The following is a 14,482-nucleotide window of genomic DNA, read 5'->3' as shown; positions in this document are numbered from 1 at the left end:
ATTATGTAAATGTGATTGTGGATGTACAAATGCCTTATTTTTGCCATAATCAGCATTGAGTGAATAAAGACATGTTTATTATAAAGTATCTTAAAAACATACGATACACAACTAAACATTGTAACACTAAAGCAGCATAACATGGCAAAAATGTCAATAAATGCTTTTTGGCATTCAAATCCCTGTTTTACATGTTGGTCAAACAAGGAACTATTAACTAAGCTTATGTAATCTTAATGAGAACATCTGTCCCAATAAGAATAGTCTCCATCTGAAGTGCCGATAGGCTGGGGCCAAGCCCCTGGAGACCGGAGAAAACCAATGAATGCTTCCCAGACTTGTGCGGTTGCAACAGTTTCCTCCCGAGTCAGATCTTGCACAGGAATCTTTGATCTCGCCAGTGCTTCACCTTCACACGCCATCATCGTCATCATTAGCATCCTCCTCAAGACTGTTTCTGCTTCTTTTCTATGAAGAACTAAGGATGACAGAGAGATAAAAGGGACCACTGCTTTTAATCGGGGCCATCATTCAAGGTCATTTCCCAAAGTAAAAATGACATTAAGGGGTAGACTAATGATAATTCCACATAGCAGCCAATTAGTTCTTGAGATCGACTATCACTAAGAGAGAATGTTTGTGCGCGCGTGTCGCTCACCCGTCTCAGGGAAGCAAAAGCTGGCCCGAAGCTGGCGTGTGTGTGTGTCTGAGCTCTGATCCAGCTGGGAAGTTTAGCAAGTGTCGCCGGGCGAGAGTAGCGCCGGTCGCACAGCACTATGCACGCGTAGTCGTCGCGGTGACGTATAGCCCTTCCTGTGGGAGTGCACGAATGACATAAACAGAGACTTGTCCAATCGGTGTCTAATAAGCCCAGTGGGTTCTCAGCCGGTAGAACATAACAGGACAGGCTTACCTATAGACTGATTGACGGCCTTCATGCACAGGTTTTCTATCAGGGCCTGGCCAGGACTCCGCCCTCCCGCGTGAGACTGAAATAGAGGGGGAGTAACCGAGCTGCATTGGTTCAGCTCCTCAGTATTACATTTTACATTTACATTTAGCAGACGCTCTTATCCAGAGCGACTTACAGTAAGTACAGGGACATTCCCCCGAGGCAAGCAGGGTGAAGTGCCTTGCCCGAGGACACAACATCAGTTTGCATGACCTGGAATCGAACTGGCAACCTTCGGATTACTAGTCCGACTCCCTCACCGCTCAGCCACCTGACTGAGTATGAATACGTCTGGCATCATCAAGGTTTTCTGTGGCGTCGCTGGTCACAGGGGTGTTTTGGAAAAGTGGCTATAGGTCAGAGGACCCTTGTTGGAACGCCCGAGTGGGCAAGTGAGGGAGCTAGCGATAGTGCCGAGCAACGTGATGACACTTGCAGACACTTGTGATAAGAGCAGACCAGGACCGAAGTGATCTGTGACCTGTGTGACTCTTTATGCGTGAGGTTTACCAGGTTTTTGTCCAGATAAGCCATCTTCTCCTGCAACTCTGGAGACTTGATGTTTGGATAAGGCATGCCCACCATCACGATGCACCTGTAAACACAAACATGGCCAGGTCATCAACATGCGCTACACGGCTTAAGGAGATGTAAAGCTCTCTCTCTTCCACACGCACATACCTGCCCAGGTCGTCCGAGAAGTTGATGCCTTCGCTCATCTTTCCTCCCACCACCGAGAAAAGCAATGCTCCTGTGAGACTACTCCCATCCACAGCACACCTCTGAGAGAGAGAGAGAGAGAGAGAGAGAGAGAGAGGGGGAGGGAGGGAGAGAGAAAGAGACAGAATGAGAGAGAGGAGAGGGAGGGAGAGAGAGGAAGGAAGGACCGGTCAGCCAACAGGAGGCCAGATGGCGGAGGGACGCCAGCCCTGACCCTCAGCATGACCCTGAGAGAGAAGAGAGGAGCTCTCACCTGGATGCACCTGGAGAACTCACTGAGCACCTGCTCCACCTGATTGGCCTTCTTTGGCTCCTGGAAGATCTGCAGAGAAAACGCAGCATCACGACAGGATCCCTCCCTTGCTCTGCTGTTTGAAGACGAGCGAGGTTGCACCCAAAACTCAAAACTTTTCTTAGCCATCTGCTCTCATCAACTCAACACACACACACACACACACACACACACACACGCACCTTCTTCTTGCTAGCGAGGCGAGCAAGGACTCCGCTGCTCTCCCAATGTCCCACAATCCTCCTGGAGTATTCGTAGGAGGGGAAGAAGCACACCACGCCCCCGGGAACCACGTTGCACAGGTTGGAGAGAACACGCCCCGTCTCATCCATCTACACACACACACACACACACACTCCTGTTTACACGTGACCTTCGATCCCTGGGAATGCTGATTGTGCAGACAGAGGCAGTCTGGGGTGTGTCACCATGCATGGCATGTCTCTGTTCTGGAAGGTGAACTCCAGCGGCTGGCCAGAGGGTCCGCTGGACAGGACCACAGGGAGGATGTTGTCAGGGGGGATGACGTGGCCTGCGGCACGGACACACACACACGGACGTCACCGTGGTGCCACAGCAGTGAGGCCCACAGACTGTGTGTGTGTTTGTGTGTGTGTGTGTGTGTGTGTGGAGGGCGAGCGCTCACCGCAGGAAAACTCAGTGATGCGCTCCTCGCCCACCCCGGCGGAGAACAGCAGCTCCTGTTTGAAGTCGGACACCTGCGAGTGCAACACGTTCCGCGAAATCTTTAAGATGTGGAGGTTCGTCGTTCGACTCGATATCTACGTGCATGTGTGCGCCTGCTCTTACAGGCTGCATGGTTCCTCCCGCGATGATCACCGCCCTGCAGTCCTTCAGCACCTGAGCGAAGTGCACGGCTGGGTTCAGCAACAGGAACTTCACGCTGCTAGACGACACGCAACCTAGAGAGACGGAGACGGGGGTTGTGGTTGCAGGACTGCCGCGTGTGTGTGTGTTTGTTTGTGTGCGTGCTGGCGTACCTTGTGTCTGCACCACCACCCGGCCGTCAGCATTGCTGTTGGTGAGAGCCATGAGGAAGCCTTCCACCTGCATCATAGGTGAGGCGGACAGCACCCTTTCCTCCTCTGGCGGCCCCTGCTGGTCTGGAGGTGCTACTGCACACAGAGGGAAATAAGAGCCGCAGCAATGGGGGGGGCTGTTGGTCGATGTCATCCATCCTCACGTTATTCTTATGAATGTGAGTCAGCATTCGCACTGCCCCGGTGGCTCACCGGTCTAATACTCGCCCCATGCAGGTTGGAATCTGGCCCAGGCCCTTTACCGCATCTCTCTGTCTATGTCTCTCTCTCTCTGTGTGTATGTCTCTCTCTCTCTCTGTGTATGTCTCTCTCTCTGTGTGTATGTCTCTCTCTCTCTGTGTATGTCTCTATGTCTCTCTCTCTGTGTGTATGTCTCTCTCTCTGTGTGTATGTCTCTCTCTGTGTGTATGTCTCTCTCTCTGTGTGCATGTCTCTCTCTCTCTCTGTGTGCATGTCTCTCTCTCTCTCTCTGTGTGCATGTCTCTCTCTCTCTCTCTGTGTGCATGTCTCTCTCTCTCTGTCCATGTCTCTCTCTCTCTGTCCATGTCTCTCTCTCTGTGTCCACGTCTCTCTCTCTCTCTGTCTCTCTCTGCCTCTCCCTCATGTCCTATCCTCTCCATAATAACGATCTCTGTCAATAAAATAACAAAGGCAGTGATGCCCCTCGAAATATACATCTTCAGCATCAGCACTGACCTGTGTTTGGATTGGACAGCGTCTGGAGGTAGCGGTTCAGCCCGCCGGTGCGACGGTTCTCTTTGTCGGAGGCATGCGTGAAGGAGCCGGCCGGCGTGTGCATCGTCACACCGCTGCCTGCAAACTTCTCAACGAAGCCACTCAGCTAGAGGAGGGGACAGCATGGGTACCTCTGGTTGTCTGCACTTCAAAACACTCTGACTGTATGCGGAGACACACTGTACAAAGCCCTCGGTTCTTTTTACCTTCCTGCTGATCATGCTCTTCTCAAAGTATCTCTGCACCTGGAGCGAGAGAGGGTGGGGGTTGAGGCGGTCAGGGTGAGGTTGTGTGGAGTGTGCGTGCGTGCTTGCTTGGTAAACGGGGGGAGGGGGGGATTTGAACATGGCTGCAGGGATGCTGTTTCCGTGCCTACCTTGAACAGGTTGATGTTGTCTATCTGAGCCTTGAACAGGAAGTTGTTGATGGTGAACATCTCTGTCCCTGAGAACAGAGAGGGAGAGGGGTGACGGAAACGACCGGAAGTGTAAAGCAAAGTCACATCAGTGGCTGCAAACTGCGAATGGAACCCCTTGTGTGTGTTGTTACCTGGCTGAGTAGTTTGGCTCTGTGGATTCTGACCCACCTTCCCTGTAGAAGATGCGATTCAAAATAGAGTTTGTGTTTGTTTGACTCATCCCGCACACGGCTGTCCACCCAGACACGCAGCTGGTCACTCACCTCCCAGCATCCGCACCAGCCCCTCCAGCACAAACAGGATCTGTCTGATATACATCAGGTTCTTGGCTTTTAATCGACTCCTGGCAGACAAAGACACACACACACACACAAGTAAGCATGTATGCACACACACACACACACACACAGCAGGGACAGGTGACAAGCAAGTGTTGCGTGAAAATTAAGAATTCTAGATGAACCCTTGTGCTGCCTTCGGGTCACATGACCCAAAGGTTCACAACGAACCATCGTTGTGTTTACCCAATACAAAAACAAATAAATAGCATTTTCTTTTAACCTTCGCAATGTGGGGGGTCCGAGACAGCCCGACGGTTAAAAGAAAATGCTTCACTTTGTTTTTGTATGCGGTAAAGTTGTCAAAATACGGCGGTGGGTCACAACGACTGATGGGTCAGAATGACCCGAAGATAACACAAGGGTTAAGATATACGGTATATGGAACAGTGAGAAATCCATGCGTGTATGCGTGTCCATGTCCTCACTTGTAGCGATCAGAATACTGTGTGAGCTGAGAATGTGCACGGCAGAGCTGGAAACAGAAAAGGTAGGAATAAAATCATTATTCCCTTCGACAACTAACGTGCATCAATTGCAATGTTGAATCAAATGAACAAAAGGTGTGTGTGTGTCTGTGAGTGCGAGTGTGTGTGTGTACCTGTGCTCCAGTGAGCTCTGAGCTGTGTATACAGGAGAGAGTATCGCTGAGGTTGTGGGCTTCATCTATAATCAGCACCTGAAGCCAAACAAACACAAGATGGATCTCGCGTCCGTGGATGATTGCGTAACCATGTTCTTTGTGAGCGGAAATTCACCTGCCCCTTGAGCTGGACACCTGAGGCACGCCTCGTTCCTTCATGGAGCACCATCTGATAGGGCAACACCACCAGCTACACACACACACACACACACAAACACACACTATTACTGCAATATCGATTTGCAAAGTACTACAACAACGTAGTGTGAATGAGTGTGTGTGTGCGTGTGTGTGTGTGTTACCTGCGCCGGGGGGATCGCGAGGCGGGTGGCGTAGTAAGGACAGGCCTTTGCTTTTCTGCCCAGACCGAGGAGTCCCTCGATATCTCTCACCGCCCCCAAGACTTCATCACGGAGATGCTGCAGGCCCGTGGCACCGACGTAGGGACACACACTCTTTGCTGCGCCTCGTCTGCGCTTCACACCCTCATCCTGGGGCCGCTTATCTGACAGGAAGAACCGGAGAGAGAGAGATGTTGAGAGAGAGGGAGAGAGACATGATTTTTATCAAGGTCTTGACGCCACAAGCGCACGGACGTGTGTTCTCACCGTGTTTGTTCTTCTGCATCTCCATGCAGCGGTCATTGATGCGCTGGACGCTGCCCAGACGGCGCACCTCCTCGTTAATGCACATGTTCTGCAAGCATGTTGAATTAGCATATACGCACTGTGAACGTGCACACACTCAGCCGAATGTATGCAATGCCACTGAAACGCAGGAGGCACGCTGTGTACAAGTGTGTGTGTGTGTACCTGTCGTGAGCCCAGCGTGACCAGACTGATGTCCTGACTGAAGGGGCTCTTCTGAACTTCGTGGACAAACTGGGCCAGCTGGGAATGGGTGCGACTGCAGTAGTAAATCTAATCCAACACACTCCGAGTTATGACACACACGCAGACAGGTGCTGTCATGATTGATTTCTGAATGCCAAAGCGAAACCACACACACACCTTGGTGACATGTTCCTCCACCAAGTCATCCTCATCCTCGCCAGCACAGAACCTGTTAGAGAGAGAAAATAAACACACTTTCTGATTCAGTCAGGTTCCTGACCCTAATCTTTGAATGGCTGGTTATCGACTCGTCCCTATTTCAGACTGGTGAGGTACTCACTTTTTCTTGGCTTTTTCATCGTCACTCTCGTATTCGGCTACAATAAGCTCCTCCTCCTCGGGGTCTCCTGACTCCTCCCCCTGATCCTCCTTACTGAGCTGTAACAGCTTCACTGCTTCATCGTCCTCACAGCTCTATCACACAGTACATGCAAGCGCACGCAACATCTTTGGTTGATGGAATCGGGTGCTGACATCATCTTTGCCAAAGCGTGAGGCGTCATATTATTATGCTGGATACTCAAACTCAAGCGAACATACTTTTCTTTTCATGGTGTATTTCAGCTGGGCGTTGTGTCTGATCATCTCCAAGCGCTCCTCCCTTCGTTTCCTCCTCAGCTCATCCTCCTGGTGGGTTGAGAGAGACAAGAAGCTAAGACTGATGCCAAAACATGGTGTATTCCACTTTACTGATGATCCAAATTAAGTCAAGTCTCACTTCCGACCCATAAGCACAACCTTTAATTTGCACACAAGGTCTCGCTCTGCCTTCTTCTGCACAAAGTCAGTGATCCAGTCAGGCTCTGCCGAGGAGGGAGCTGGAGGGGTCTGGAGAGGAGAGGTGGAGCTCGGGGAGGGGAGATTGGGCTCTCCTTCCCCCTGCAGCAGGCTAGCTGTCTCTTCCCTCCTCCTCTCCTCATGATCCCTCAGCCAGCTTAGCGCTCCACAGATCAGACTCAGAGACTTGCCCTGGAGTGGAAACAACACAGAACGCTTAATGCACACACAACTACAGAAACCCACTGGGAGGTCATTGGTTCAAAATCTGATCAGATGCACATACTGTTCCGGTGGGGCTCTCAAAGATGCCAACTTTGCCGTGCTCTAGTGCTCTATATAGAGCTTGCATGAACTGATCTTGTATGTTGTAGGGCTGGTAAGGGAAGGGGAACGTGGGACTTGCTACCTCCTCCATAACCGTCAATGGCCCTAGGAGATGAGATGGAGAACACAGAATAATAAATGTGGATTACACATTCATAGGGTCCTTGTTGACAGCAGTTATGGGGCTCTGTTTTAACTTTTATGTGATGCAATATAACATCTGCCCTTCAATGATATTCGTTAGTGATAAACAAGAGGTGTTAGCCACTTGACCTGAGATAAGCGGGGTAACACTCTAGGTCAGAGTGCATAGGGATTCAATATAGCAGGGCTCTCAAGTCTCACGCATTCGCCGTGAGACTCACGCATTTCAACCATTTCTCACGCTGAGAAGGCATAACTTGTCCCGTTATATACAATTAATGGACGAGGCGCAGGGGATACTGCGATGATAGCTGTGTCGAGTTATACAGAGTTAAATTTCAAATACCAATCAGAATACATTACCAGTACCCCCGTCGGTCGGCCGGAATTTGTTTTACCCAAACGTTGACAGATATGGTAATCTCACCCCAAACTTTTGATAAAACTTGAGAGCCCTGCATATACATATCCTACCAACTACTTTTACATTTAGTCATTTAGCAGACGCTCTTATCCAGAGCGACTTACAGTAAGTACAGGGACATTCCCCCGAGGCAAGTAGGGTGAAGTGCCTTGCCCAAGGACACAACGTCAACTGGCAGGACCGGGAATCGAACTGGCAACCTTCGGATTACTAGCCCGATTCCCTCACCGCTCAGCCACCTGACTCCCTAAGCCTCACTTTTTCAGGCATAAGTAACTTGTAATGTAACTAGCTAGGTAGAATGCAATGGTTTATCAAATTAGAAAGGCACATAGGCGATTGACATAAAATCAACATATACTTTGTGTACACCACACGTGTACATACACCCTTACTCAGACTGATGGAAACCGCGCATGAAGACAAAAACCTAGAATGGCAACTAGCTACATTTAGGAGGTTAACGACTTACTTCCTGACTGACAAGCATCCATTGCTCAAGTAACTTAGTTAAGTAAGTTAGTCAGGCTAGCAACAAGCATGACAAGCAAGCTACATTATAATGCAAGCAACTTCTAATAACAAGACGTTCACCATTTCCTGATAGACGCGCGGTAAAATAATCAACCAATGGGACACTGGTAGCAGAAGACAGGAAGCTCTAGCTATCTTGGCATGTAAAAACCAAAATGTTAACATATACCGTTGGATAAATTGAAGACACGAACTCTTTATAAAATATTACGTTTTTACGTTTTCTCTTGAATTGATTTTTTGTTATTCGTAAGCCATTTTTTTTTTTACCACGGTTCTTTAAAAAAAAAAAAAAAACGTACATATGTATATACTGTAGAAATATACACACCTATAAATACTTCGTTCGAAATTAAAGGGGTTGAGGTTTTAATATTGAGTTTGAACGAAGAAAGAAAAAAACGCCCATTGGAAGTGTCCGAGAATATAAAACATGCCAACCTCAACTTGGCTCCTCCTCCACTCCTTCTGTAGGCTCGTCTGGAAAGTTCGGTTGCTTCTAATTCTGGGGAACTACGCTAGTTTGCAAACCGTAGCTTCAGACTTCTGCAATCATTTTTCAGAGAAGCATCATAACAACGTAGACCTTTATCTGCAAAACCCGGTCTGTCATCGGACTAGTGCACATAAGGATCCTGTCAATTTATTTACGCCACAACAGCAATCATCACAGTCTGTAGCTTGAATTAGTAGCGTGTGCGTTTCCTAGCAGTCTCCAAGTCCAACAAGCTACAAGAAGCTTTGATTTGTGTCGCAGCCTGTTAACGTCCGTTAGCCAGTTCCTAAGTCTGAGTGGAGCCTTGGCTTGGAGCTGTTTCACCACACAGCAATGACTGCAGAAGAGATGGCCAATGAGGGACAACACACCGGCTTCCCAATGGAAGGAGAAGATATCACACCTAAGAAAGATGGAGGTGTTTTAAAGGTAAGTAGCCAGCTAACGGATCCCTAATATAAATCGTTGTAAATAGCTAGCTGGATGCAACAATGCTAGCATTTGTCAGATGCTAGCCCTAGCTAGCTACCAGTTTGGGTCGTGGGAATGAATGTGTGGACTGCAGTCAGAAGCTTGGTATCTGGCTATCTAGTGCCAGCTATTAACATAATTTGCCAACAGATTTCTTTTTATTGCGTGCTGACGAAGAAGCATTAAGTTTCGTGAAGTAGGTCAGAAAAACAAACGTTTGCTAACTAGCTGCCTGGTTAACCCTGCTGTTACTAACTAGCTAACAAGCTAATGTTAGCCAAGCGTGCTTCTAGAAGGGTCTTGGCTCCTCGAGGAACGGATACTGTTCGAATGATTGACTAGAAATGTAATTAGCATTTATGCATTTATCGTTTTCCCTTACCAGCAATAACCACCACTGTCTAGGACTAAATCTGTTTAATAATAATATTTTATTCCTAATTATCATCAAAGATGATAATTTTGTGAAATATCAAGCTTTTGAGGTAGCTAAATGTAACCACGAATGATCACACACTTGTTTATGTTGCCTTCAATTTCTTTAGTAAAACACAGCCACTAAATGGTAATTAAGTTCAATTACCATTTCAACACCACTTTTCTTGTCTGTCCCCAGTTGGTGAAGAAGGAAGGCACGGGTAATGAGCTGCCCATGACCGGTGATAAAGTGTTTGTTCATTATGTGGGTACACTTTTGGATGGCACTCAGTTCGACTCAAGCCGTGACAGAGGAGAGAAGTTCTCATTTGAGCTGGGAAAAGGTGGGTACTGTCCATCACACATACTCTTGACTGGGTCGCTGTTAAACCAGGGATCTTCCATTGCTCCAGCGTCATAATGTGCGGTGTGTCTGTGTTCAGGACAAGTGATCAAGGCGTGGGATCTAGGTGTTGCAACAATGAAAGTGGGAGAACTGAGCCAGCTCATCTGTAAGCCTGAGTATGCCTATGGCACTGCAGGTAGCCCTCCTAAAATCCCACCCAATGCCACGCTGGTGTTCCAGGTAAGACCACTAGAAATGTTTGAGGTTGAAACTTAAAGGGTGTTCACAAGTCCTCCAGTCAAATAGCAGATTTCAATCTGGTTCTAAATCCAACCTTCTGTATACAGGTGGAGCTGTTTGAGTTCAGAGGCGAGGACATAACTGAGGATGAGAATGGAGGAATCATCCGCCGCATCATCACCAAAGGCCAGGGCTACTCCAAACCCAACGAAGGAGCTGCTGTAGAGGGTACATGCACTCCCTCATCCTCACTGGGCTTGACTACAGATGCATCCCTGTTAGATAAGTGTGTCCTATACACACAGTCTGCTGGAGTTGGTGTTTAACTGCATCGTTTTGTGAGTAACCCACTGACCCTCATATTCCCACCTATGTCTGCAGTGACTTTGGAGGGGAGCTACGAGGGTCGTGTGTTTGACCAGAGAGAACTGAAGTTTGAAGTGGGAGAAAGGGAGAGTCTCGGCCTGCCAATTGGAGTGGAGAAGGCGCTTATGGCCATGGAGCAGGGAGAGGAGTCCTTGTTCACCATCAAACCCAAGTACGACACCAACACTGTCACTTCACTACATACAGCCCTGCTGCACGCTTTCATTTTTAGCTTTTACTTTGTATTTTATACTGAAGTTTGGTCAGTATTTAGTTGTAAATGTTTTACATTCATTCATTTGTATATTGTATATTTAAGGACTGAACGCAAATTTGAAAGATTCTATATATTTATTATACGTTTACTTGATGCACCTGCCCACCAGTGTAACTTACTTGTTTGTGTACACTTACTTTGCGCTTCAAAATTGATTCTGATAAGAAGACACGCACTCATCCATACACATTCTAGTCACTGACCCACACTAATACTCAGGGGAATTGAAAAGTAATGGTCTATCGATGTGTATTTTTACTTTGTATTAAGAGGTGGTTGTGAATTCCAGGTATGGTTATGGAAATACTGGAAGCACAAAGTTTGATATTCCTGGAGGAGCCACACTTCAATACAAAATCAAGCTGACCAATTTTGAGAAGGTAAATATTTTAGCGTATCAAACGTGTGTATGTGTGCACGCACATATACAAACAATCAGGTTTCTCTGGAGGGAAAAGTAAAGCTTACTATTGGAGTGTAACCAGTGACCCCCAAGTGTGTTTAGTCTGGTCGACCCACTCCTGACTCAATCATGTTGTCTCTGTTCCTCAGGCTAAGGAGTCCTGGGAAATGAACACATCAGAGAAACTGGAGCAGAGTGCAATTGTCAAGGACAAGGGAACCCAATACTTCAAGGTATGTGCATGAAAACCGTATGTCTGCACAGGTGACACACAGGCTGGTAGCGGTGGAGGGCACACAGAGAAATAAAGAACCTGTTTGTGTTTGTCTTTTAGGAGGGGAAGTACAGGCAAGCATCTGTGCAGTATAAAAGGATTGTGTCGTGGCTGGAGAACGAATCCAATTTGGTAGACGGGGAGGAGCAGAAAGCTAAAGCTCTGCGATTGGCTGCTCACCTGAACCTGGCCATGTGCTTCCTTAAGCTACAGGAGCCAAGCCACACCCTGGAGAACTGTGACAAGGTACGCACATCCTCACCATGTTTCGAAGAAGAAATATTTGAAGATATGGTTGGTGGTGAATTCTACCTAGAGTGCCTATTGTCTCGCTTCTATGCATTTTTGCTCTGCGTTCTGCACTGTTGAACAAATGTTGCCCCCTACTGATGTGTTTGGGTAGGCTATGGAGCTGGATGAAGCCAATGAGAAGGCCCTGTTCAGAAGGGGGGAGGCGCTGTTTGCCATGAAGGAGTTTGACAGGGCACGAGGCGACTTCCAGCGTGTCACTCAGCTGTATCCTGGCAACAAGGCAGCCAAGAGCCAGGTACTTAAGTCTGAAATTGACAGATGCACTTAAGTTGAATGAATCCAGAGGTCCATGTTGTCAACTACTATTTTCACTGCATCTCTTGCTAGGTGGGTCTGTGTCAGAAATATATCAAGGATCAGCATGAGAAGGACAAACGTCTCTATGCTAACATGTTCCAGAAGTTTGCTGATCGGGATGCCAAGGTAAGGGAACAAGCCATTTAGGCTTTCACATGTATTATTTCCAGGAAGATGTGTAACAGTTTTATTTTTTATTCCCTCACTAAATATATAAACATTTGGAAACGATATGAACATATTTTAGTGAAGACCTGCTATTAATGTATTTCTTTTATATATTGTGTTGGGCAGAAGGAGGCAGAAAAGGGCACAGATGGCGGAAATGAGAACGGGGAGATGGAGGTGGAGGTGGAGGCCAATGGAGCGCAAGAGTAGAGAATGGAGACCATGTGGCTGGGTTTCAGTCTGTCTACGACTAAGACACTTGCAACTTCAGTCGTTTGTGTTTTAAAGTGAGTGTGTATATATGAGTTACATGAGAATGAAGTGGAGCAAAAAAAAAAAAAAATTGTTGATTTTGTCCGTCTTCACTGGCTTACCTGTGTGTCTGTGCTACTGCTATGGCAGCTAGTTGGCTCGGCTTCTATTGCCTATCTCACTCCAGGCCTCACCACCCCTCCCAATTGCTTAAATGTGTCTGAAAGTAGTACCCTAGTCTTTGTGTTCCCAAAGTTCCAACCCTCACAAGTCAAGGGCTAGTCCATTCACTTAAGAGCTTGCATTGTCCCTCTGCCCCAACACATCTCTCCTCAGCCCTTGCTGAACCCCCGCACACGCACACATCTTCCTCAGGCTTTGCTGAACGCCCCCTACACACACACACGCATGCGCACACATCTTCCTCGGGCAAACCGATCAACAGAAAGCGCCATTTATGATCACCGAGTGTGTGTGCATGTGTTCTGAGTGACGGTGTCTGTCTCTGTAGCAGCACTGAACAAAAGAGTAACAAGATCCTGATCCAGTCATGGCTTCTCTCTCAACCTAAGACTCCACTATAGCAGCAAGGGGTTACAAGACTGTTCCTCTTTTTGCTTTGTAAAACAGTGACTTTGTTCTTGTCTTGTATCTTTAGTTGTTTTTTTCATGTGTTTTTTTTTTTTTTTTTTTGTGTTACTGTTAATTTTAGGAAGATGAAATTAACTGGAATATGTTTATAAGCAGCCTCACCTTGACAGACCCAAGCCAAGTCTCTGTTGTACTGTACAGTACATGCGTACACATCTCAGACTATGATTGGTAGCCCTGACCTAATCTCTGATATCCAGGCACTCACCCTCGGAGCTGCCAAAGCATAGTCTCCCGTAGGCCTCTTTCATGTAACAGGTGGATGAAATGCAAGGAGCTTGTTTCCATTACAGTTCTGTGGCTTACTCATTTAGCTTTTTCTACCCCGTGTCTATCAACGAGCCAGACTGTGATAAAGAAAAGAAACGGCTTGGACTGAGCACTGAGGAGGACTGAGGGTGTGCTGTAGTTCTTTTCCATATGTTGAGGCTTTCTGGCCGAAGGATCTAATAAACAGCAGCTCAAGCTGGGGTCATGTCTTCATCGTGAGTACAGAATGCGCTTGCGTGCGTGTGTGTGTGTGTACACGAGACCTAATTATGGAAAATACTTGTTAAACACTGATAAGAATCAATGAACATAGCCTACTAGTTTCGAAATCGTGCGTGTGCTGTGATCCATGCACATTGATAGGCTATAATACATTTTTGTCAAGGTGTCAAGTGTTGGTTTAAATTTCAACAGTACAGACACTCGTGCCCTTGTTCCCACAAAAAAAAAAGCTTTATTATAGGCTATGTTACACAAATAATGCATCTTAGTATTCTCAAGTGGGTCCCTACGGTAAACTCTGGATTCATATTGAGAGAATTGGGTCCGGTTTTCCCTTGCGCAAGTGGGTCACCGCCACGGCCATCTGCGGTGTCATTTTACGTATACAACACAAGCCATTCTTTTGATTACGCAGATTAGGCTACACATACAAACATCTAACACTGCATAATAAAGGAATTAGAGCAAACTGGCGCCACGTTGTATCCTAAGTGTAGCAGAAAGGGCTTCTGTGACAGTGATTTTAAGTGACAAACATTGTATACGCTATTTTGGCTTGAATTTATAACTTATATATAAATTTACTTTATTTTATTCGTTTTAGCTACCTGGTGCTTCTCATTCGTACTAGCCTAGCAATCAATTACCTTTAGGTAGATTGCCTTTAGCAATGACAATACAGGTGCTGAGCAATTGTTTAGATTAGCCTACCTGTTTCCTAGGTAAATTCACTAGCTAGTGGGTGCGGCCAATGTGACTCCA

At 47.1% G+C, this 14,482-nt stretch overlaps 2 protein-coding genes across 2 annotated transcripts; one reads left to right on the top strand and one right to left on the bottom strand.

The window, feature by feature from the left end:
• Window positions 1–141: 141 nt before the first annotated feature.
• Window positions 142–8,324, bottom strand: ddx11 (DEAD/H (Asp-Glu-Ala-Asp/His) box helicase 11). Its single transcript, XM_067234032.1, has 28 exons — window positions 8,197–8,324; window positions 7,116–7,261; window positions 6,791–7,021; window positions 6,593–6,679; window positions 6,333–6,466; window positions 6,170–6,221; window positions 5,972–6,079; window positions 5,768–5,855; window positions 5,462–5,664; window positions 5,275–5,349; window positions 5,118–5,195; window positions 4,945–4,991; window positions 4,442–4,521; window positions 4,310–4,351; window positions 4,137–4,204; window positions 3,967–4,005; window positions 3,722–3,866; window positions 2,966–3,100; window positions 2,775–2,887; window positions 2,611–2,683; window positions 2,393–2,496; window positions 2,147–2,296; window positions 1,926–1,994; window positions 1,634–1,734; window positions 1,463–1,547; window positions 914–989; window positions 659–813; window positions 142–478 (listed from the first exon to the last, which is right to left on the bottom strand). Exons 1-28 carry the CDS (start codon window positions 8,216–8,218, stop codon window positions 446–448), a joined length of 2,739 nt encoding a protein of 912 aa, XP_067090133.1. The 5' UTR covers window positions 8,219–8,324; the 3' UTR covers window positions 142–445.
• Window positions 8,325–8,752: 428 nt separating this feature from the next.
• Window positions 8,753–13,709, top strand: fkbp4 (FKBP prolyl isomerase 4). The gene is made up of 11 exons (XM_067233912.1): window positions 8,753–9,183; window positions 9,842–9,986; window positions 10,086–10,228; window positions 10,336–10,456; window positions 10,610–10,766; window positions 11,161–11,251; window positions 11,424–11,507; window positions 11,609–11,794; window positions 11,952–12,095; window positions 12,188–12,283; window positions 12,452–13,709. The coding sequence occupies exons 1-11, from the start codon at window positions 9,088–9,090 to the stop codon at window positions 12,533–12,535; spliced, it is 1,347 nt and encodes a 448-aa protein (XP_067090013.1). The 5' UTR covers window positions 8,753–9,087; the 3' UTR covers window positions 12,536–13,709.
• Window positions 13,710–14,482: the final 773 nt, after the last annotated feature.

This window comes from Osmerus mordax, chromosome 4 (assembly GCF_038355195.1).
Source record: "Osmerus mordax isolate fOsmMor3 chromosome 4, fOsmMor3.pri, whole genome shotgun sequence".
In the NCBI taxonomy this organism is placed as follows: domain Eukaryota; kingdom Metazoa; phylum Chordata; class Actinopteri; order Osmeriformes; family Osmeridae; genus Osmerus; species Osmerus mordax.
The sequence above is the reverse complement of the archived record's forward strand: the minus strand, read 5'-3'. Positions and strand labels throughout refer to the sequence as shown.

Coding starts and splice junctions, on each gene's coding strand:
- fkbp4 (XM_067233912.1), top strand. CDS start 9,088: ATGACTGCAGAAGAGATGGCCAATGAGGGACAACACACCGGCTTCCCA. Junction 10,767..11,160: donor TTGTTCACCATCAAACCCAA/GTACGACACCAA, acceptor TGTGAATTCCAG/GTATGGTTATGGAAATACTG. Junction 12,284..12,451: donor TTGCTGATCGGGATGCCAAG/GTAAGGGAACAA, acceptor TGTGTTGGGCAG/AAGGAGGCAGAAAAGGGCAC.
- ddx11 (XM_067234032.1), bottom strand. CDS start 8,218: ATGGATGCTTGTCAGTCAGGAA. Junction 990..1,462: donor CTTATCTGGACAAAAACCTG/GTAAACCTCACG, acceptor CCTCTATTTCAG/TCTCACGCGGGAGGGCGGAG. Junction 479..658: donor CTTTTGCTTCCCTGAGACGG/GTGAGCGACACG, acceptor TGTCATCCTTAG/TTCTTCATAGAAAAGAAGCA.